The following is a 23,162-nucleotide window of genomic DNA, read 5'->3' as shown; positions in this document are numbered from 1 at the left end:
TTTTGCCTTGGGGAATGAGAAGAAATTAAGGAAAATATTTCTGCATTTGGTTTGAAATGTCACAATTTTTGTTTGCTGGATGTAAGGAAATTCTACTTCTGGCAAGGGAAAAAGAAAGAGCTGAGATGCAAGAAGGAATAGGGAGACAGAAATTAGATTAGTGGTTGCCAACGACTGGGAGGGAAAGATGGAGAAATGGGGTAGACTGCTAAAGGGTACAGAGTTTTTGGGAGGGTCATGAAAATGTAAATGTAAAGTTGATTATGGTGATGATTGCACAATACTGTGAATATGTTAAAATCTAAGTACACTTTTAAATGGGTGAGTTGCATGTGAATTATCTCTCAATAAAGCTGAGACCAACATAAAAGGAATAGTAACTGACAGTAATGAAAAATGTAGATAAATCTAAAACAAATATTGTCTAAAACAGCAATAAAAATAATGTCTCATATAGGGGAATTTGGAGAATCAGTCTAGAATGAAATTTCTGATTAAGGTACATATTAGTGAGGAGGAGATACTGGAGTTGGTGTGCTAATTCTACCAGTGTCATAATGATTAATCTCAGAAATTATTCATGCAACTAGTTTATTTTCTCTTTTGCTACCCTTGATGAATCTATAATAATCCTTCTCATCCTAGCATGATATTTTTATGAGAGGAGCCATTGATCCATCCAGAGAGAGTAAGACTATTAACACTTGTTCATTTCAAATTATTTGTCACCTCTTTCATTTCTTCCACATTCAGTACTTTAACAAAAATTACTTCAGCTCTCTTTTAAAATCTATTTAGGCATAACTTGTTTTACTGTACTTTATTCTGCTTCACAGATACTGCTTTTCTTTTTTTTAATTGAAGGTGTGTTGCAACCCTGCATTGAGCAAGTCTACCAGCACCATTTATCCAAAGGCATACATGCACTCATTTCATGCCTCTGTGCCACATTTTGGTAATTCTCTCAGTATTTTAAACTTTTTTATTATTTTATCTGTTATGGTGATCTGTGATCAGTGATCTTTGATGTTACTGCTGTTATTGTTTTGGGTGCCACAAACTACACCCATATAAGACACAACAATATTGAAATTGAACCAGTTAATAGTCTTACAATGGCCTCTAAGTGTTCAAGTTAGAGTTACACATCTCTCACTTTATTTTTTATTACTTTTGTTGTAATTTTTATTTTTATTTTAGCTTTGGGGTACATGTACAAGTTGTTACCTGGGTATATTGTACTCTAAGGTCTAGGGTACAAATGGTCCCATCACCCAGGAACTGAGCATAATATCTGATATTAGTTTTTCAGCCCTTCCCCTTATCTCCCTCCTCCCTCTTGTAGTCTGCAGTGTCTATTGTTCCTATGTTATGTCCATGGGTGCTCATTGTTTAGCTCCCACTTATGAGAACAGGAAGTATTTTGTTTTCTATTCCTACATTAAGGCACTTAGGATGATGGCCTCAAGCTACACCCACATTACTGCAAAGAACATGATTTCATTTTTTATGGCTGCATACTATTCCATATTGTATATGTAACACATTTTCTTTATCCAGTCCACTACTGATGGGCAGGTTAATTCCATGTCTTTGCTATTGTGAGTAGTGCTGCAATAAATATATGAGTACATATTTATTTTCATAGAACAATTTAATTTCTTTTGGATGTATACCCAGTAATAGGACTGCTGGGTCAAATGGTAGTTCTGTTTTATGTTCTGTGATGAGTCTCACTTTAAATGAAAAGCATTTTAAAGATATGTGTAAATATCACATCTGTTTACAACATTGTTTACTGAACATGTTTAAGCTCACTGTTGAGACCTACTGCTCAAAAAAAATGCTCCTTACAAAAGATTACTATTCATTGACACTGCACCTAATCACCCAAGAGTCCTGTTGGAGATGTACGAGATTAATGTCGCTTTCATGCCTTCTATTACAATATCCATTCTACAGTATATGGATCAAGGAGTAATTTCAACTTTCAAGTTCTATTATTTAAGAAATAGATTTCATAAGGCTATAGCTGCCATTGTGATTCCTCTCATAGATTTGGGCAAAGCAAATTGAAACCTGGAAAGGATTCACCATTCTAGCTGCTATTAAGAACTCCTGTGATTCATGAAAGGTGGCCAACATATCAACCTTAACAGGTATTTGGCAGATGTTAATATCAACCCTCATGAATGACTTTGGGGAGTTCAAGACTTCAGTGGAGGAAGTAACTGCAGATGTGGTAGAAATAGCAAGAGAACTAGTGGAACCTGAAGATGTGACTGAATTGCTACAGTCTCATGATCAAACTTGAAAGGATGAGGAGTTGCTTCTTTTGGTTGAGCAAAGAAAATGGTTTCTTGAAATGGAATTTACTCCTGGTGAAGATGCTGTGAACATCGCTGAGATGACAACAGTGGATTTAGAATATTACATAAACTTCATTAATAAAGCAGAGACACATTTTGAGAGGAGGACTGACTCCAATTTTGAAAGAAATTCTGCGGTGGGTAAAATGCTGTCAAAAAATATTGCACGCTAGGCCAGGTGCAGTGGCCCATGCCTGTAATCCCAGCATTTTGGGAGGCCAAAGCAGGTGGATCACGAGATCAAGAGATTGAGACCATCTGGCCAACATAGTGAAACCCGTCTCTACTAAAATACAAAAATTAGCTGGGTGTGGTGGCATGTGCCTGTAGTCCCAGCTACTCAGAGGCTGAGGCAGGAGAATTGCTTGAACCAGGAAGGCGGAGGTTTCAGTGACACTGCACTCCAGCCTGGCGCCTGGTGACAAAGACTCTGTCTCCAATATATATATGTATACACGTATATACGTATATACGTATATATGTATATATATATATATATATATATATACACATACGTATGTGTATATACGTATAATACGTATGTATATATACGTACATATATATATATAGCACACTACAGAAAGCTCTTTTATGAAAAGAAGGATCAATCCATGTGGCATATCATTGTTTTCTTAATTTTAGAAATTGCCACAGCTACCCCAACTTTGATCAACCACCACTCTGGTCAGCAGCCATCAACATCAAGGCAAGACCCTCCACCAACAAAAAGATTATAACTCACTGAAGGCTCAGCTGATCTTAGGCATGTTTTTAGCAATAAAATATTTTTAAATTACGGTATGTACATTTTTTAAACATAATTCTCTTGCACACTTAGTAGGTTACAATATAACATAAATGTAACTTTATATGCTTGGGAAACCAAATGATTTGGGAGACTCACTTTACTGCTTTATCGTGGTGGTCTGTAACCAAATCCACATCTCCAAGGTATGCCTGTACTGCTCAAGGATTAGATTTGCACCAAAGAATGTATATCCAGTCCTAGAACGAAGTAATGACAAATCTTTATAGAAAAAGGATGAATATACCTAGCACAAACACTGAAGGTAAATACAGCTCGACTGTATTTTGAACTCTGCCAGTTATTAACTAGGTAGCCCTGGGCACCACATCTTAATGATGTCTTGGCTTCCTCATCTAGAGAAGGGAGAATAAAATAGTCTTGTGTCCCTTATATTTTTGTTGTAAAAGTCCAATAAAATGTTTAAACTAGTACTTTAAAAACTGAAAAGTGCTATACAAATGGAGAGAAGTATTTTGAAAACTGTGTGTTTATGTTTATTAAGTGGACAGTAGGTTATCTGTCTCTGAAGCTTTCAGGAGGTTGTACTTTTATACAAATTTGCTAAAATTTTATATTAAACATGTTAAATTTCTGGATCTAACTTGGTAATTTGAATATGATACATTCAGATTTCTGCACAGTCTGCTAATAATTTAATTCTTCACAGAAAACATTTAATGTTAAAAATCAGCATACATCATCAGTCATTACAAATGAATTATATAGCATAGTATTATGGAAATTAAAAAGGAGAAAAAAGTCACTGCAGAGAGACGATGATAAAAACTACAATGAAATGAAGCTTGATGATTAAAAAAACCATCATACTTCTAATATATTTATGGCATTAAAAACCATTTATATATATATATATATATATATTTGCATTATTTATTTGGTCTTCATTAAAAACAAAAACAAAACTTGAGGTAAATAAAATTTAAAAGTTGGCTTTCTGTCTGGTAGTGAATACAACCCTTGATTTAAAAATAGATACTTCTAACTATTAATGGATATGACAAGTGGAACTAATATTACTATCAACTGAGGTTTGCTACATGGAGCAGAGGGAAGAGCTTCATCCAGTTTACTGGAACTCTTTAACTGCAGGAGCCTAAATCACTAGAATGATGTTTGGACCATGTATATTAATTTAATTAACTATATAATTGTTACCTCTCCAAGTCACACTTTTCTATATAAATGCAAGATTAAAGAAGGAAAGATTCTGCTTCTGAACTTACTAGTAGGTCAAATTTACTAAACTAACAACTGTTTAATGCAGTGAGAAGAAATTTTGGGGAGGAGTGGATAAACATTAGTTTATCCCTTCTATAAACATTAGTTACCTATACCAGTGAGATACTGGGATTAAGAGTAATTGGGATTCCAGGCCCAAACAAAATTCAGTTCTCGTATTTTTTCTTAAGACATTATTCTATTAAATGAGACCCCTGAACAGAAGCAGAATTAACTGGCTCCTTTTAAGTTTGGTAATTACAAATGCAAAATGAGTATCCTCCTGCAGACAGAGGGCCAGAGGACTACTCAAGCTAGTGCAATAATGGGAGCTGTGATAAATAATGTATGCCTGATATGGAAAGCTGAATGGAGGGAAGAAATAGAGAATCCATATGAAAATTTGGAATCTGCTCAAAGCTACCCCCGCCATAACTCCAGGGAGGATAAGCACAGAGCACTATTCAACTCTGCAGTTCTGTATAATTTATCAAGCTTTTTCATTTCTAACATTGACCCTTCATGGTTAACTGAAGAAACAAAGGGCTGAACATCTTCCTTAGCCATTTGATTGAGCAATTATGAGCATCCTGACTAATATACTTTCTGCTTAATCTACTAACAAATGGTGTCCATTTTCTCTTAATCTCTACCCCCTCTCCACATTTGACTCGACACATGCACAACACCACTTTCTGTGCCCTGTTCCTGTGCCCCTCTTCATTTGTTTCTTCTCATTACAGCTCTCTTATGTGATCATTATAATAGAAGGAAAAGGAATCCTTTATGACAATTTTCCTCAGCTGCCCTTGGTTAATTTTTTCAAAATGTGATTTCTATGGGCTCCCTGACAGCAGGGCAAATTGAAAGCTCATCAGTAGAATCTTTCTTAAGTATCAGTATCTTTTCGAAGAAATTCTATGTCTTAGGACAAGAGGATTGTTTCTCCTAGTAATAGGCAGTCTGATGTGGTGCAGCCATCTTTAAAGAGGTCAGAACTGTTTAAAACTGGGGGCTATTAAGACATTAAATATTAAAATTTACCTCAGGCACTAATTTCCCCCCACAATGTAGTTGTCTTTACTTCCTTATACATTAATCTCTCATTTTAAGAAAATTCATTTTGTTCCCTAGAATAAGAGAGTTTTAGGCTCAGAGGGATTGCTGACCTCATCCCTTCTCAGGCCTTTGTTTCTAGGATGAAGAAACAGAAAATCAGGGGGTTAGGTGGTTTACACAAAGTCACAGAGCAGCAGGGGAACATAGTTTGAGCTTCCTGTTTTGTTTTTACCTTGAAGGGAACATGAAATGGAGACATAATTTCCTGCCCCACAGAAGGAGCAGATGTTCTCAAGTTTCTGCATTTTCTTACCTATTTGATAGATACTGTCCTCTTCACCTCACAGGATCTCCCCCACTAATCTATTGTGATGAAACCCTTTCTTCTGGAGGCGTGTGTGTGTGTGTATCTCACAGCACTAGCTTGTGTGGCACATACTCTGCTATGGTTATTGTGCTTAGAACTCTAAGGCTTTGTGGAGAGCTACCATGTTCTCGAAGGCAGACACCATGTTCAGTGTTAGGTACCCAAGGAGGAGATGAGCCTCACGGAAAACCACAGAACTGAGAGGGAGAAATAAAAGAGAGAGAAAATCCCAGCTCTGTAAAAATATGTGAAGGGTCATGTTCCTGTATGATGGGGTTAAGACAGTGTCTGTCTCTTAAAGCTCAGTGTCTGAAGAAGAAAGGAGGTGCCACTGTGAAAGAGCCATAGCCCCCACACAAGTAATCTATTCTCAGAGACCGAAATCTCTGGCTGCAGAATCAGGTACATAATTTGTGGGGCCCAGGGCAAAATGAAAATGCAGAGAATTCTAAGACAGTGATAACAGAACATTAAATCAAACATAAGGCCTTTCTGAGTAGACAGCCCCATGTAAATGTACAGGGTCCAGCTCGTGTCTCACCACAAGTAGCTACTTTAGTAATGTCTGGTCTAAACATACCCAGTGAAGAAAAGAGTCCTTTTGAAGGAAGAGTTGTGCTTTTTGGAGAGTAGTTTGATTGTAGCTACTTGGGTAGGAGGCAAGGACTCTTCAAGGTGGATTTTAGAGCTGGGAGGTGAGATTCTGAAGTGCAGCAGAGCCTGCCTTTGTAGGGATTCTTACTTCACTGGCAATCTAAGAGAATCTGAGGCTGCAGCCACACCACCCTGAATGTGCCTGAACTCGCCCAAAAGGATCTAAGATCTGTGTTCACCAGATGATGCAGTTTCTTTAGACGTATATTAAGAGTTGAACACTAGAAAACTACAAAAGTAATGAGGTAGAATCTGTGTCTCTTGTCCATATTATTTCTGGCATCTGCGGTTACTGATGCATGGTAGGTCCTCAGTTAACTATTTGTTGATGACTGGCAATAGGTGGTTATCTTAGGGTTGAAATTTGGTGGAGTACTTCTGGCTCTGAAAGGAAGATCAGAGATTCCGAGAAGAAAGGTGCCTCTGTTAATTAAAAGAAAAAAGTTTGAAGTATGTTAAATATGCTAATTTTAATACTGCAATTTAAGAAAATGTTAGCATGCCTAAGAAGGGGAAACGTTTAGTATCATTTTGCATACACGCTAATTATATGTTATTTTATAGATTTGTTAAATATTATACAATTTCCTAAGATGTTTAGCTATACTTTTGCTAGCAATGTTACTTAAGAATAATATCTTGGCAGTCTTTTCTTTTTAGGTTCTTTTATTTAAAGAACATAGTCAGTGGCAGGGTATACGGAGTAGCAAAAAAGCTGAGAAGAAAGACTTAAAAAAGAAAAGGATCATAGTGGTCTCAGAAATGAAAACAGGCCTCTGGAAAAAGGCAGAGTGGAGAGGGAGGCCCCCCTTTTTTATGAGTACTTAGCACCATACTGCACATTTGATGGGAACTTGGGAAATACTTGATTATTGAATGTGCAAAAGAAAAATGAATGGGGCATAATCAGTGGTGTCCCGGTAAATACTTAACAACTAGTTTTTGGAAAGGGGGGTGTGGTTTCAGTGTTTGTCTATTTCTATTGCATAAATCCTTCATGGCCAATTTTAAGCTACCAACATGAATGGATATATTCAATATGAAATTTTAAGCTACCAAGATAAATTTACCAAATGTGAAATTGGGAAGACATGTGTAGTATCCTATTGTACAGATGCAGCAGACTTAACCTTAAGACCATACATAATAGTAAAATGGAGTAAGATAATTAAGAAACAAGGAGTTTTTCAAATTTATTACCTTTGCTTTTGTCTATTTAATTATAAATTTATATAATAAAATTTTAATTTTCAATAATGACTTTAACAACTGGCTTGCAAAGTAGGAGCCAGCTATAGCATGCCAGTGGATGGGCATCACCACATGCCTCTACCATTTGTGTTAAAATATAGAAAGAGCTTTTTCAATTTTTTTTCTTTCTTTAAAGGAATTGAGAAAAGTATAACAGGAAACAGGACAAGAATCTCCCGAGAGTATTTTTTTTCACCACTTTGCCAAAGGTTTTTTTTTTTAAAAAACACTCAACTCAGAATTTGCAGGTTGAAAGTTTAGACAAAGATGAAGGCTACATCTGTTTCTACCAATAAAATCTGCAATATTTTCAACTTTACGTGAACTTCATAGAGAGGCAGAGTGGTGCAATGTGGAAAGCCCTATTATAATTATTCCCAACCCCAGACTAAGTAGTGTGAAGCTTTGAGCAGGTCACTTCACCTCCCTAGGCTGTGAGACAAGAATGCCCACTGTCCCACTTTTATCACAGGGCAATGTGTGGGTGTCAGGTGGGGGCTTCTAATGTGCTACAGTGTTGAGATCTGCCACTTATTTTTAATGGTTCCATAAAAGTAATATGTGCTTCTGTAGAAACAGATAAATATGGCAAAACATTAACAATCAGTGAATCTAGGCAAAGGATATATGAGTATTCAATTTTTTCTCAAAATAAAAGGTAGAAAAACTAAGGTCACTTATACCCAGACAGCACTTGGCAAACCTGCTAAGTAGTATACAAAGATGAAGGAGTAGTGACAAAAGAGATGGTCATAATCTTAGGATATTCAAAGTTTATTTCACCTGATTGGATTATTCAGCAATCATTTACTGAGTATCAGTTACCATAAATGCTGGAGAAATTCAATACACAATACATACTTCTTAATCTCACAGAATTTAATCTAGTTAGAGTTACATGCAAGTAAACAGACAATTACAATATGGCTTAAATAGAAGTAAGTAGAGAGTGCTGTGGTGCATACAGGGAGGAACATCTAAACCAGCCCTAAGTGATCAAGAAAGACTTTTCCAAGGAACCCAAGAAGAGAACCTAAGATCTAAAACATAGGAATTAAACCAAGGCCTGGGAAGGAAAGGAAGCATCCACTGACATGTCTAACATACTATGAGCCAAGCAACACCTGCCCATTTACTCCTCACAGCAGTGCTGTGGGGCAGATTATTGGTATCCTATTCAACAGATCTGATAAATGGAGCACAGAGTGGGTGTTTTCAAGCAATGGAAATCTTATGAAGAAAGACTCTGAAGCAAAACTGACCATGGCTTATTCAAAAGAACTGCAAGTTGTTCTGTGTATTGCAGTTTGTATATGTAGGCCTTGGGTGGGGTATGTGGAATTACAGTGGAAAGAAATAAAGGGTCTTGTGGATGATAGGCATGCATTAAAGGGTATTAAGCCTGGAGATGATCCACTGGGAAAGACTACTCTGGCATCACTATGGAGAATAAATTGAGGCAGGAACAAAACTAATAGTGGGAAGACCACTTGGGAACTCATACGTAGTCTAAAAGAGACAGTGGCCCGAACCAGGGCAGTCACTAGTGATGGCAGCAATTGGGTGGATTCTAACAGTACTGGAGGTAGATTCTTACTGGCTGATTGGACATGGGGATAGGGTGGAGCCAGGAATGACAGCTTCCAAGGTTTTTGGCATGGGTAAGGAGCAGATGGGGAGCCATTTACTGAGATATTGAGAGGAAGTGTTGTGGGAAGAGGTGGGTAGGGATTGGGTGATAATGACAGGGCAAAAGACAGATTTAATCAAGATCTTACGAACACCAGCACTTAAGAATCTGAGTCTGTGACAAGTGGCAGCCAATCCCAATGGTATTTTGACCATTTGCTATAAATCTTTCTAAGAGAAAGTTCTTGAGTTATGGGGAGAAAAAGTGGGATATCCATGATTCTGGTCAGTTTAAATTATAAGTGGCTTAGTGAATATGACAAACCCTTAGCAAATTATGAAAATATTAATTTTCATTATAATTGCTACTATCATTACTTATTAGTATTTTCTCTCTTCTTTCATCGGGTTCAAACCACCTAAATGGTCTCTTTTACCTGCCCTTTTATGGAAATATTTTTCCTCTTCATTTTTTTTTTTAATCTCCCCATCCTCTAACTCAAAGTTCAATGTCAGGTAATTTGGGTGGAGTTAAGTGGTTTTTGTCTGTTCTCAATTAATAAACAAATATTTATTAAGAATCTCCCAGAAGCTAAACTATGAAGACACAAAGCATAAAAGTGATAGAATGGACTTTGGGGACTGGGTTGGGGAAAGTTGGGAGAGGAGTGAGGGATAAAAGACTACATGTTGGGTGCAGTGTGCCCTGCTCGGGTGACAAATGCATTAAAATCTCAGAAATCACTACTAGAGGACTTATCCATATAACAAGACATGATATAACCACCTGTACCCCCAGAACTATTGAAATTATTTTTTAAAAATCTCCCATGTAAGTGTAAATCACCACTGGATGACTTATCCATATAACAAGATAACATATAAACACCTGAAATTAGTGAAAACTATTGAAATTGGTTTTTTAAAGTTTCCCATGTAAGTATGCAAAGTTCTATGACTGGTACTGTAATCATGGGATCATGTTCTTTGGATCAGATAATTATGAATTTAAATCTTCTGTCTGCATTTACCACCCACAGCCCTTGGGTAAAAAAATCTGCTCATGTCTCTGCTCAGTTTCCTTTAAAAAAAAAAGATAATATTACAGAGGTCCGTGGTATCATATGAGTTAGTAAATATAAAAGAAAGTAACACAGAGCTTAGTGTTCAATAAATGTAGTGCCTGTCCACCTCATAAGGCTGTTGCCCAGGATAAATGAGCTAATACTCAAAAGAGGGTTATGATTTCCTTGGAATAATTCTGCTATATAAGTTCAGTCATTTTTAATGAACTTTGCTGCTATTGTTCCTCTTATTATTTTTACTGGTACCAAGGGTTTGTGGTAACCGTGTCTACAATCCTTTGAACAGCACTTGAACACATCTTTATTATTATTATTTTTGAATCTCCTGATTTCTTTGTTTCATCTGGGGAATCATTTCTTTCTTTGCTTAGTGCTGCTTTAGAGAAACAGCACGATGTCTCTACAGTTTGTCGTTTCTGGCCACATACTATATTATTTAGATACTCTGCTTTGTTCAGCCAAGATACCGTGTCTGTTAAAGCTTTACGAGTCTGAAGAAACTAATTGTGCTGCTCTTGGCACAATGAAAGACACTGAGAGATTAAGAACTGGAGATGGTGGAGGGCTTTAATGTCACTGTAGGTCTTCAACCATTTTTTATATAAAAAGCAATGATAAACATCAAAAAAAAACTTTAGTTTTATATAAATTTCCCGTTACCAGTATAACTGCTTTGATGAAAGATTATTAAAATGTTTAAAGCTGGCGTAGCTAAAGGGACGGGATTTGGGGGTTGGTGAAGCAGTTAACATGCTACCCAGTTTAACAGCATGGTCCATAAGGATCGAATGGTGTGGCTTTTCTTTGTCTTATATTCCTAGACAAAAAGCAGCAACCTCCAGCTTTTAACCCTACCATCCTGGCAAATTCAAATGCTTTATAACGTTATAGATAGCCAAAGACTCATTTTCAAAGTTAAATTAACCAGATATCTTTGTTTTTCTCTGGGGCAGGTTTATTCAGAGCTGCTATGACACTGTCACTTAGCACATAGTCTGAGACTGATTACAAAACAGAATGAGATTTCACTGTCTGCTAGGGAGCCTCATTAGAAACTTCTGACTCGGCCTCCTCATTTCTTAAAAATTCCAAGAGTCCAACAAGAGAAATATTGACTTTGTAATATGTATTTATGTGTGTGTGTGTCTGTGCATGTGTGTATATGCATGCACCATCTTATTTTGAACAAAAATTATAGCATTACTATTCTAATTCTTAACAAGAATTTCCATTAAAAGTGATTTATACTTAAAAATACTGTTTTTCATAATTCAATTATACCATTTATGAGAACTGCATTTATTTCATTCTTTTTCTCTTTAAAATGCATTGCAATAATCTGCCTCCTGAAGCTATTAATTATGCTTCATTTTTATACAATGCGCGAACCTTCACAAAGTTCCATCCTACTGTTTTACTCAGTGCTAACATTATAAGAGCCCTGTGAGATAGACGTTATTACAATTTTATGGATGAGGAAAACAAAATTCAGAAATTATTTATTATAAAACCAAACCAAAATGTCACCCAGGGTCTTTTGACTCCCAATCCAGTGGTTTTTCCACTTCGCCATAAGTGGCTCACTCACATTAGTTGAGATCTTCAGTGAAAATATTAGTTCTTCTCAGTATTACAGTAGATAGGAAGGTACCTTGGAGTGCATACTGGGCCTTCCATAACCAGAAGGGGGCAGTGTAGGGAGCCAGGCAGCCCTGCAAACAAAATACTGGAGAAATCAGGTCTCCTGGAGAGAAAAACTTCAGTGGGCATATTTAAGGCATCTCAGGCACAGAGAAGCTAGACTTACTCATAGCCCAGACCCTGAAGAATGGGTGGACTGAACCTAAAAACAGACAGATGAACCAAGGAGCTCGTGAAAGTGGATGTAGCATTGTGCATCATAGTTTTAAGCAGGAGGGTGTGGGAACTATATTTAAGTAGCAGAGAAGGTAGATAACTTCCCTAGCTTCCCTCTGAATTGATCTCCTGTTTTGAGGCTGGAGACTCTTGTAAAGGCCATGAGGCAAGCACATTTTTCTTTTACTTTTTCCATCCCTTCCCTTTGCAGCTTAGCCACAAAGAAGCTGTATTCCCTCACACTACTCATCTGTGAATGCACACTAAATTCATTCATGCTAAGATACAAATGACGCATAATCCTTCGCATTAGTCTGGCAAGCTAATAAACCTTTATATAGCTGTGTCACTTGTAGAAACTTCATTTCATTCTGACTACAGCACTATGGAGTGGGGAGGCCAAAGGTGGTCCTCATATTGTAGATAAGAAAAGGAAACTCCAGAGAATCCAACCTCAAAACCATAAAGCTACTAAGGGGAGAATTTAATTGGGGGGCTTGAACAGTTTTCTTTCTGCCACCCTGTTCTGCAGTTTGCTGCAGGATTTGCATTTCAACAAGGATCAGAGCCCAAAGCACAGGTCTAACTGAGGACCTCAGACATCAACCTGTAGATAGGAGACCGGTTCTTTCAATGAAGCTCTGAATCACATTACATAGGTAACTGTCTTTACCTTCACATTATCTGTCAGTTGTATGATCACAGGCAAGTTGGAGAAAATTGTGAGCTTCACTTCACCTATGAAATGCAAATAACTCCATCTACTTCATAGAGTTTTTGAGAATTTCCTGAAATACCACCTGAACAATGTCCTCGATACACAGTAAGTCTCAAGAAACCTCGCTCTCTTTCTCTTCCCCATTTTATCTACACACAAGGCAAGCCCTGCTACATCAAAACCACAGGCTCACCCAGCCCCCTGCAAATATCTGTCTTTGCTCTCTCTTTGCTTTTGCTCTTAGCCTTTTCTCTCTTTCCTTCTATCTGTGTCCAGCCACACCTGCCTTCCTTCACTTTTTTTTTTTTTAAGCCTTCACTTCTTAAACAAGCTGCACATTTCCCCCCTCAGTCCCTCATGCGTGCTGGTTCCTGTGCTGGCTCCTGGCTCCTTGCTCCTCATCCAGATGTCAGCCAAGTGTTATTTCTTCAGGAAGGACTAATTAGGTTCTTCCTATTACTCTTTCTCATTAGATCTTGTAAACTTCTTTTGTCATACTTAATACAATTTGTAAGTATGCATTAATCCTGTATGTAGGCTTGATACCTGTCTTCTCCACTAGACTGTGGACTCCAACAGGGACGAATATGTCTGTTTAATTGGCCACTATTCTCCATAGTACACAGTACAGAATCTAGCACATAAGACATACTCCATAAGTATTTGTCAACTGTGTGTTGGATAAATGCTGCTCTTCTCTCTCCCTCTTAGGATGCCCTCCTATTGTCTCCTCACCAATTCACACACACACAAAAGTATTTACCATGCCCACATTCTCTGTCCTTTTCCTTAATTTTCTTTTCCCAACACTTACTCATACATTATCATGAATTGGGTAATGTTCTTTGGTTGTTTCATGATTCCCTAATCACATTATTGGTTTTCTAAGGACTAAAACTCTTTGGGGATCTGTTTTGAAATCTCCTATAAATCTAATAGTTGAAAATGCTTTGGGTGCTCAGTGATTTCTTGATGAATGAATGAATAGATTAATCAATCAATTCCAGTATATCCCTTTTGCACAAAGAAAATCTTCTCAGAGCCATACAAAGATACCATTGCAGCAAAACAATTTCTAAACATGACTCGTTGCTCTCTATATGGTTCCTATTTTGAGTTTTAATAAGAGACAAGCAATCTTATCTTAAAAGGGGGATTGAATTTATTTTTAATAAGAAAGACTGAATTGGGAGCTTGCATTTTCCCCAAAATTTAATAACAGTACTAGTAAAGCCCTACACTCCTCAGCTGGCCTTATTTCAGGTAAGCTTCTTTCATGATCTAAGAGTGAGACCGGTGTCACCAAACCTGTCTAAATTCATTGAAAGCCAGGGGAGGTCACATAGCAAAAGCATCTATTCTGAACATGTTTTGGAACCCAGGACTGGGCAGAGGACATAGAGGGAAACAGGTTCCCCAAGGCCATTGTCCCCAAGCATGTGAATCCTGATAGTTACCACTGATAACTTCAGTAAGTATCACTTTGATTTTACCCCCTTCTTCTGCTCACAACTATAACAAAACAAAAAGTATGTAATTAAAATATTCATCACTATGCTCAAAATGATAACTTATGAACTGGGATTTCAAATTCATCTTGTTATTCCAAAGCAGAGCCTTCGGTTTATGGTTGCCCTGCTGCTAAGCCCCAAGCTGCTCTTTTGTTGTTGTTGTTGTTGTTGTTTTCTTTTTTGAGACAGGGTCTTATTCTGTCACCAGGCTGGAGTGCAGTGGTGTGATCTTGGCTGACTGCAACCTCTGCCTCCCAGGTTCAAGTGATTCCCCTGCCTCAGCCTCCCTAGTGGCTGGGATTACAGGTGCCTGCCACTGCGCCTGGCTAATTTTTGCATTTTTAGTGTAGATCGGGTTTCACCACGTCGGCCAGACTGGTCTCAAATTCCTGACCTCAGGTGATTCATCCACCTCGGCCTTCCAAAGTACTGGGATTATAGGCGTGATCTACTGCACCTGGCCAAGTTGCTCATTTTATCCATATTCTTTGAATCATTGTGTGTACACACACACACACACACACACACACACACACTATATGTTATATGCATTTTAATTTACTTTGGCAATTATCTAACTGGTTCTGTCTAGTTAGTATCTTTCCCCCTAGAGTTGCTTTTTGATCTTATAACATGGGCCAGGAAAAGAAAGGTAAGTTTGGCTAAATAGTTGTTACATCATGACAATTGTCAGAGTTGGTATGGGATCTGCTCTTTGTGCAGTGTCACTTATCACCTGTCTTCCACCTCTGCTTAGCTCTGTGACAACCAACAGAGCTTCTAAGAGATGACTGCTGATGAGTCCTTCTATCGTAGGCTGCAGCAGTCCTGAAGGTTGATGGAGGGCCATGCTATTCAAACAGCAGGCGTGGCTGAGACAGAAGCTCCTGGTGCTGGGAAGCCTTGCCGTTGGGAGTCTCCTGTATCTAGTTGCCAGAGTTGGGAGCTTGGATAGGTGGGTACTTAATACATGCTTATACCCCTGTGACTGAGAGTCTTGATTTAAACTTGTTTAGGACATAATTTTAAGACTATCCACTTGTTTTTCTCCCTCGAAATTCCCAGGAAACATGCTTTTCTGCAGTATTGATTTTGATTTATTGAGCCTTTAAAAGAAAGAGATCCAAGTTGCTCAAACCAAGGTGTTCTGTCAAGATCCATTTGTATTCTGTGTGCACTGACACTTGTTTTCAGGGAAGGAATAAAGCTGTGTACAGTAAAAATGTCATTTACTAGAGCTCAGTGTAGTCTGCGTGCATCTGGTGTTGACCTCTAGCTGCAGCAAAACAGTGATGATGTATCTATGTATCTTCATTTTAAAATTTATGAGTGGACACTTAATGTGCTACTAGGAGCATTAAAATTATGTATGAGCCTCTAAAGGAGCTCATCAAGTTTGCAATCTATTGCCCTGGAAAGATGGCTGCAGGCATGGAGAGTTTTAACTATGTTAATTAGCTCTGGTTTTCAGGGGCTCATCGTATCAGACAAGAAGGCTGTTGCTCAGAATAACTACCCAGAAAGCAATGGGAAATCCATGGAGAGAAAATTACAGTGCTAGGGTTTAACTCTAAATGGGCAAACACTTGAAAGGTATTGGACTTGCAAAGGTTGCAGCAACGTCACCTGGCTTCACATTAAATGTTTCTGGTGTGTTCTATGTCTAGTCCAATGGGCAAGGACAGAGAAGTGTGAAGCTTTCTTTTGCCCTTTAAATAAATTTTTTTTGAGACAGAGTTTCTCTCTTGTTGCCCAGGCTAGAGTGTAATGATGCAATCTCGGCTCACGGTAACCTCCACCTCCCAGGTTCAAGTGATTCTTCTGCTTCAGCCTCCAGAGGAGCTGGGATTATAGGCATGCACCCACATACATGGCTAATTTTGTATTGTTAGTAGAGACAGCGTTTCACCATGTTGCCCAGGCTGGTTTCGAACTCCTCACCTAAGAAGATCCACCTACCTCGGCCTCCCAAAGTGCTGGTATTACAGGCATGAGCCACTGTGCCCAGCCAGCCCTTTAAAATTAATTCTTGCACTGGAAAAACTGAAATGCACAGTCGGTGAAAACGCATACAAACTTGAAAATATCTTCCTTGCAGTTTTCTTTTCCTTCTGAAATTTAAGCTAATCTACAGACCTTATCGCTTAGATATTTAGAAATAACATAGCAGTGATCCTTGTTTTCCTTCAGTTGGTGTCATTTTGACTGGTAAAGTGAACTCCTTTGATGCTTCTCAAATCAAAATTCCTCAGTAAATGTCCCATTCACTAGTTGTTACCTACCCAGAAAATGTAATCAGAGCATCACTGACTTCCAGTAGTTTGCTAGAGTAGCACTTGATGGTTAATGAGAAGCCTTGAGGTGTTGCCATTGTTCTACCTTTTATATCCAGCTCTTCACAATTGACCTTTAGTTAGCTCCCATTTACCTTTCCTTGGTAATTGATAATGATCACTAATGCATTATTATTTAGTTAATGATTCTTTTCATTTTTTAACTCTGTCTCTAGTCTCTAAGGGGATAGCTTTTATTTGGAATTGAATTGTTTGGTGGGCTTTCTAAAAGCCTCTCACTTGAAACTTTGAGAAGATTATGTCTGAGGTTAACATAGGCCTATTTAGGTCCACCTTCCAGCAACTGAAGACCCTGCTTTCTGGGAGGGAGGCAGAAGTTACTTCTACCATCCCTTCTGATCCTAAACTGGTATGATTTTCAGTCTGGGATCCATACTCAGAATCTACGCTTTTGGAAGTGGGAAAGAATGTGATATTTTCTCATATTTTCATATCCCATCTTGAGTTAGGGAGTCTACAGTGACTGTTCTGCAGGGTGTGATCTCCCAGGGTGGAAGGTAGAAAGAGGAAGGAAGTAAAGAAGGAAAATGACCCTTTCTATAAGTAGGGAAATTCCATTTTACCTCAAACAAAGCAAAGACTATCTTTGTCAGCCACTCTCAGCCTGGGTACTATGAGAGAATTACATCCTACAAAAGAGAATTGGAGTGACTTACTTCAAGTCTTCCAAGGATGGTACTAACATCATTTCAGGGGCTTAGGGCAGAAATCCATCATTGGATGCCTTATGAAATTAGAGCTTAATTCTCAACCATAACCCAAGAAGAACTGAAAGATGAATTTGTAATATCCCAATTAATGTCACAATTAAAAGTGTCTTTGCCTATGTATCTATTGATAATTTTATATCTTCCATTTAAAGCCCTAATACATTAATCTCATTAACAAATTTACAAAAAAATTCATGTTTCTCTAAACCATTAACTGGTTTTAACCCTGTTTTTTAAAAGTTGTCTAGGCCAGGTGCAGTGGTTCAGGCCTGTAATGTCAGCACTTCATGAGACTGAGTTGGGAGGATCACGAGGTTAAGAGTTCAAGACCAGTCTAGCCAACATGGTGAAACCCCGTCTCTCCTAAAAATACAAAATTTACCTAGGTGTGGTAGCGCATATCTGTAATCCCAGCTACTCAGGAAGCTGAGGCAGGAGAATCTCCACTTGATCTTAGCCAAAACGCCAAAAAGTGATTGGCAGGAGAATCTCCGCAGGAATCAGAGGTTGTAGTAAGCCAAGACTGCACCACTGCACTCCAGCCCAGGCTGGAGCAAGACTCTGTCTCAAAAAAAAAAAGTTGTCTATATTTTCATACTTTGCACAATGAGCATGAATTCTTTTAAAAATCATAAAAAAGAAACATTGTGAAAAGTAACATAAATTTAAGCATTAAGAAAAGTGATATACATTTCTCCTTAAGCATTATGATAGCTGTTTAAACAGAGCACAGACCAAGACCATGTTTTTCAATGTTGCAGAACAGGCTGGGTGTATCAGTCCATTTTCACACTCCTATAAAGACATACCTGAGACTGGGTAATTTATAAAGAAAAAAGGTTTTCGGTGAGCCGAGATCGCGCCATTGCACTCCAGCCTGGGTAACAAGAGCGAAACTCCATCTCAAAAAAAAAAAAAAAGAAAGCAAGAAAAAAGGTTTTATTGACTCACACAGTTCTGCATGACTGGGGAAGCCTCAGAAAACTTACAATCACGGCACAAGGAAAAGGAGAAGCAAGGCTTCTCTTACATGGTGGCAGGAGCAAGAGAGAGCTTGCAGAGGGAGGTGCCACACAATTTTAAACCATTAAAACCATGAGATCTCACTATCATGAAAACAATGGGGAAATCCACCCCTGTAATCCAGTTAGCTCCCATGAAGCAAGCCCCTCTTCCGATATGTGGAGATTACAATTCAGAATGAGATTTGAGTGCGGACACAGAGCCAAACCATATCACTTGGCATGATCTCCAGGTTGTTTCTCGTCTCAGAAATCAAGAAAGATGCAATAATGTCTCTTAGGAAAAGCAAACAACACCTTCTTTGCCACAGAGAGGGAGACACATCCTCCAAATTATTAGGATAACTGAAAGCTTTCAGGTGCAAGAACTGGTTTAATAGCCTTTTTGACTGATATTATTTCCCCTTACCAAGAAGGCTAAAATGCCCTCACAAATCAACTTAGGGAAACTATAATGAACTTCAGTTCCATTTCAGACTCTACCTAAAAGGAAACTCAGTTTGCTAACCATATATGTTGGCCATGACAAATTAAACAGCAGTCACCGTAGTCTACTATCATTGTGACTGTTACCACATCTTTCTCCCTGAGAAAAGCAGAGATGGTTGTTCACTATTCAGGATAATATTGAAATGGAAATCCTCCTTTCTGGCTATATCTATTGCATTTCTTCCTTTATGAGCTTGAGTTCCTGATTTTAATGGGCTTGGCAATGAGGGCTTGCGGTTTCTGGCCCTGTCAGGGTCTTGTTGATGCCTGGTCCCAGGTGTGGTAGGTGATATACTGCACTTGCTGATGGCAATTAGATTTGATCCTATATTCAGCAAAGTGGAAACATAATCCTGACCTCTTTAGACAGAAAGAGAAAGAGAGGCAGAAGAAATATAGTATTCTTCTGGCTATCCTCGAGGCCAAGGGCAGAGAGTCTCAGAATGAAAAGCTCAGCATGTCCCAAGATTGGAATTTTGCAGGTTGATGATGCAAACAGTCCAGGGCAGAGACTGGGACCTCCTTTCAGATTATATCTCAAAGAGTTTCAAAAGCCATATGAGTGCTGCCAAGCTTCAGGAAAATAATACCACAGGAAACATGAAACACATGGTCTCCCTGCTGCCCTTCCGCCTCCCAGCCCAGTTGAAGATTATAATCTTCTGCCTTTCACTTTTTCTTAATGATTTTAACTGGTGAGCTGTTAAAAAGCTATTAGTATGGCTGGTGTCACTTGTCTATCCTGTACTGAGAACAAAAGTACACGCCGTAGTCAATTAAGTGCTTGGTGAATAAAAAACTTTAAGGAGTGCTAATAAAAAAAATCTCATCAATTACATGTGCTCCATTTAATACATGGTTGCTTAAAATAAAATTTCTCAAACATATGTTCATTATGGATTGCACCAGGCTGGGAACCAGTGGCTTTATTTGTGCATTTAAAGTCTTGGTCTGAATGGGGAACCAGAAAAATAAGAATTTAGTTGCAGTGAGCCTAAAGTGTCTCTGTCTTGCTTACAGGCTACAACCCATTTGCCCCATTGAAGGTCGACTGGGTGGAGCCCGCAGTCAGGCTGAATTCCCACTCCGAGCCCTGCAGTTTAAGCGTGGCCTGCTGCATGAGTTCCGGAAGGGCAACGCTTCCAAGGATCAGGTTCGCCTCCATGACCTGGTCCAGCAGCTCCCCAAGGCCATTATCATTGGGGTGCGGAAAGGAGGCACAAGGGCCCTGCTTGAAATGCTGAACCTACATCCGGCAGTGGTCAAAGCCTCTCAAGAAATCCACTTTTTTGATAATGATGAGAATTATGGTAAGGGCATTGAGTGGTATAGGAAAAAGATGCCTTTTTCCTACCCACAGCAAATCACAATTGAAAAGAGCCCAGCATATTTTATCACAGAGGAGGTTCCAGAAAGGATTTACAAAATGAACTCATCCATCAAGTTGTTGATCATTGTCAGGGAGCCAACCACAAGAGCTATTTCTGATTATACTCAGGTGCTAGAGGGGAAGGAGAGGAAGAACAAAACGTATTACAAGTTTGAGAAGCTGGCCATAGACCCTAACACATGCGAAGTGAACACAAAATACAAGGCAGTAAGAACCAGCATCTACACCAAACATCTGGAAAGGTGGCTGAAATACTTTCCAATTGAACAATTTCATGTCGTCGATGGAGATCGCCTCATCACGGAACCTCTGCCAGAACTTCAACTCGTGGAGAAGTTCCTAAATCTTCCTCCAAGGATAAGTCAATACAATTTATACTTCAATGCTACCAGAGGGTTTTACTGCTTGCGGTTTAATATTATCTTTAATAAGTGCCTGGCGGGCAGCAAGGGGCGCATTCATCCGGAGGTGGACCCCTCTGTCATTACCAAATTGCGCAAGTTCTTTCATCCTTTTAATCAAAAATTTTACCAGATCACTGGGAGGACATTGAACTGGCCCTAAATTAATATGTCATACAACACTATGTGTTGCACCTGGAGACACACAATGTCTCCTGTAGATTAATATATGCACTTTTCCTAGACAGAGCTATCCAAGTCATTTTTCCATGTATACTTGTACATATGCAGTGTGTGACCAAATACAAGATCAGTTCTTTTTCTACTGAAAATTTACACACACACAAAAATTGCTGTCTACATAGTTGCATCTTTTAAGCTATTTACAAAAAAAGAAGAGGTGATAGTATTGGGAGAAAGTGACTTCAGCTGTTCTCAAAGAGTTAGTCTTCCTTTGATTCAGAATTTGTCACCTACCGTTTTCATAGATTTAAGCCAAAAGATAAATGTGTGAAAATGTACCAATGGCTGTGAAGTTTCGGGAAGTAGAGGATCCAGTGATGCATTTTTTTTTTCCTAAGGGAAAGCTGGCTCTTTAATTCAGATGCTGAATTGGTGCCATGAAAACAGAAAATGCTATTTTCTTATTATTTAAAAGAATGTCTTATCTCATGAAATTGACATTGTTCCAAAGTTCCTGTGGTGATTTTGCACTATTGTTTCCTCTATGGACCATGGTGTCACCTGTAGCATGTCAATCACACACTGGAAAGTCAAGTCCTTTTAATTCCATGTTGTATGTCGACAGAGAGAAATGTCATGTACATAATGTATATTGTTGTAAATACTGGTTTCACACTAAGTAATTCTATTTTGTAAACTGAATATGGCTATTTAATTTATTGTGAAATTAAATTTATTGTGGTATTTAAAAATGGAATGGATTAAAATTACTCTATGTGCAATTTTTTTTTAAACTCATTTTGTTTTACATGCCCCCTGCTGGCTTCCAAAATGGAAGCTGTTTACGTGCATATCAGAGCACTTGGAAAGATGTGCTTCCCTGCTGGATTTCTGTACCCTTGTGAAAATGTATTTATGAAGTGAGGTTGAGTATATTAAAAAAGAAAAACCTCAACCATCTGGAAGTCGAGTATAATAGCCACCTCAAAGAGCCCTAGTGCTTCTCTGCTACAGCTATGTAACAATTAATTTTACTTGCAGTTGCTGCTGTGCAGGGAGAGAGACAAGGAATATTTTAACAGGATCAAGACATAGAAGAATCACAATTTTATTTGAACCTCTAATCAGAGTCAGACCAGTAGAGAAATAAAATAAAATAAGATTAGAAAACTTGTGTGGCCTCTGTACTGAAAGCTGCTGATGCTTCAAAAATGAATACAAGATCTCAGAACTCTCCCTGTTAGATGAAAATATATCCGTTTGCTCAGAAATGGTTCAATTGCCTAGTGTTGCCATTACTAACATAAGCATATGGCTCATATTTCCATCCAGAGAAATTAATGCTAAATTGGTGCCTCACTAACATCAGATACACTGTACTATGTTTAAATATATTCAGTCAAAAGCGGAAAGGGGGATTAACAACAACAACAAAAAGATGGATTTTTTTCTCACAGTCACAGTTGCTAATCCAGTAGGAGATATTTGAGAGAGTTTTGTTCAACATCACAGTGAGAGTGCCTAGGGAAATCAGCAAATTACAGTGAATCCCCCTTTGATTGTAATAAGTGTTGATTTTCTCCATGAGTTGTTTATCCTGTCCAGTGATTTGATGGTGAACTCTTCTAAATAAATCGCCCTTTCCCCTCCGGTGTCGGTATATATTGCTTCTCAAGCCACCGCCTTGGTAATCATCTCTATTGTTTGAATTAGCAGTGATGCTGTTCTCTCAGCATGAAGCAGACATGACACCAACACATGCTGGCAGGCCAGCTCCTCCCTCACTGTGGGATGACTCTAGAGTGAGAGCCTCAGGTCTAAATGTCAGCCACTTCTCCCGTAAGCCATGAATGAAGTCAACATAAGGATCCTGCTGTCAGATTTCTCTGTGCCTCAACTCTCCACTAGCTGTCAGTATAAACTCTTTGAATACAATGTTCAAGGACACAATCACTTAATTTCATAAAAGTATTCCTAGAGAGCACTATACAGTCAATATGATTTTGTACCCGTCACTGTCAAGTTATGCTCCATTGGAACACTGACATTTCAAAAACTCAGATTGG

General features: G+C 38.5%; 1 protein-coding gene across 3 annotated transcripts in view; it reads left to right on the top strand.

The window, feature by feature from the left end:
- HS3ST5 (heparan sulfate-glucosamine 3-sulfotransferase 5) overlaps positions 1 to 22,745 on the top strand; it is a 323,276-nt gene extending 300,531 nt beyond the window's left edge. For all 3 annotated transcript variants that reach the window (XM_054254358.2, XM_035296548.3, XM_002747049.8), the window contains 2 exons: positions 15,364 to 15,502; positions 20,143 to 22,745. In XM_054254358.2, the coding sequence (XP_054110333.1) occupies positions 15,396 to 15,502; positions 20,143 to 21,076 (1,041 nt within the window). In that variant the 5' untranslated portion in view covers positions 15,364 to 15,395 and the 3' untranslated portion in view covers positions 21,077 to 22,745. The remainder of the gene's footprint in view (positions 1 to 15,363; positions 15,503 to 20,142) is intronic.
- Positions 22,746 to 23,162: the final 417 nt, after the last annotated feature.

The sequence above is a fragment of the Callithrix jacchus genome, chromosome 4, assembly GCF_049354715.1.
Source record: "Callithrix jacchus isolate 240 chromosome 4, calJac240_pri, whole genome shotgun sequence".
Classification (NCBI taxonomy): domain Eukaryota; kingdom Metazoa; phylum Chordata; class Mammalia; order Primates; family Cebidae; genus Callithrix; species Callithrix jacchus.
This window is presented reverse-complemented; position numbering and strand designations above follow the sequence as displayed.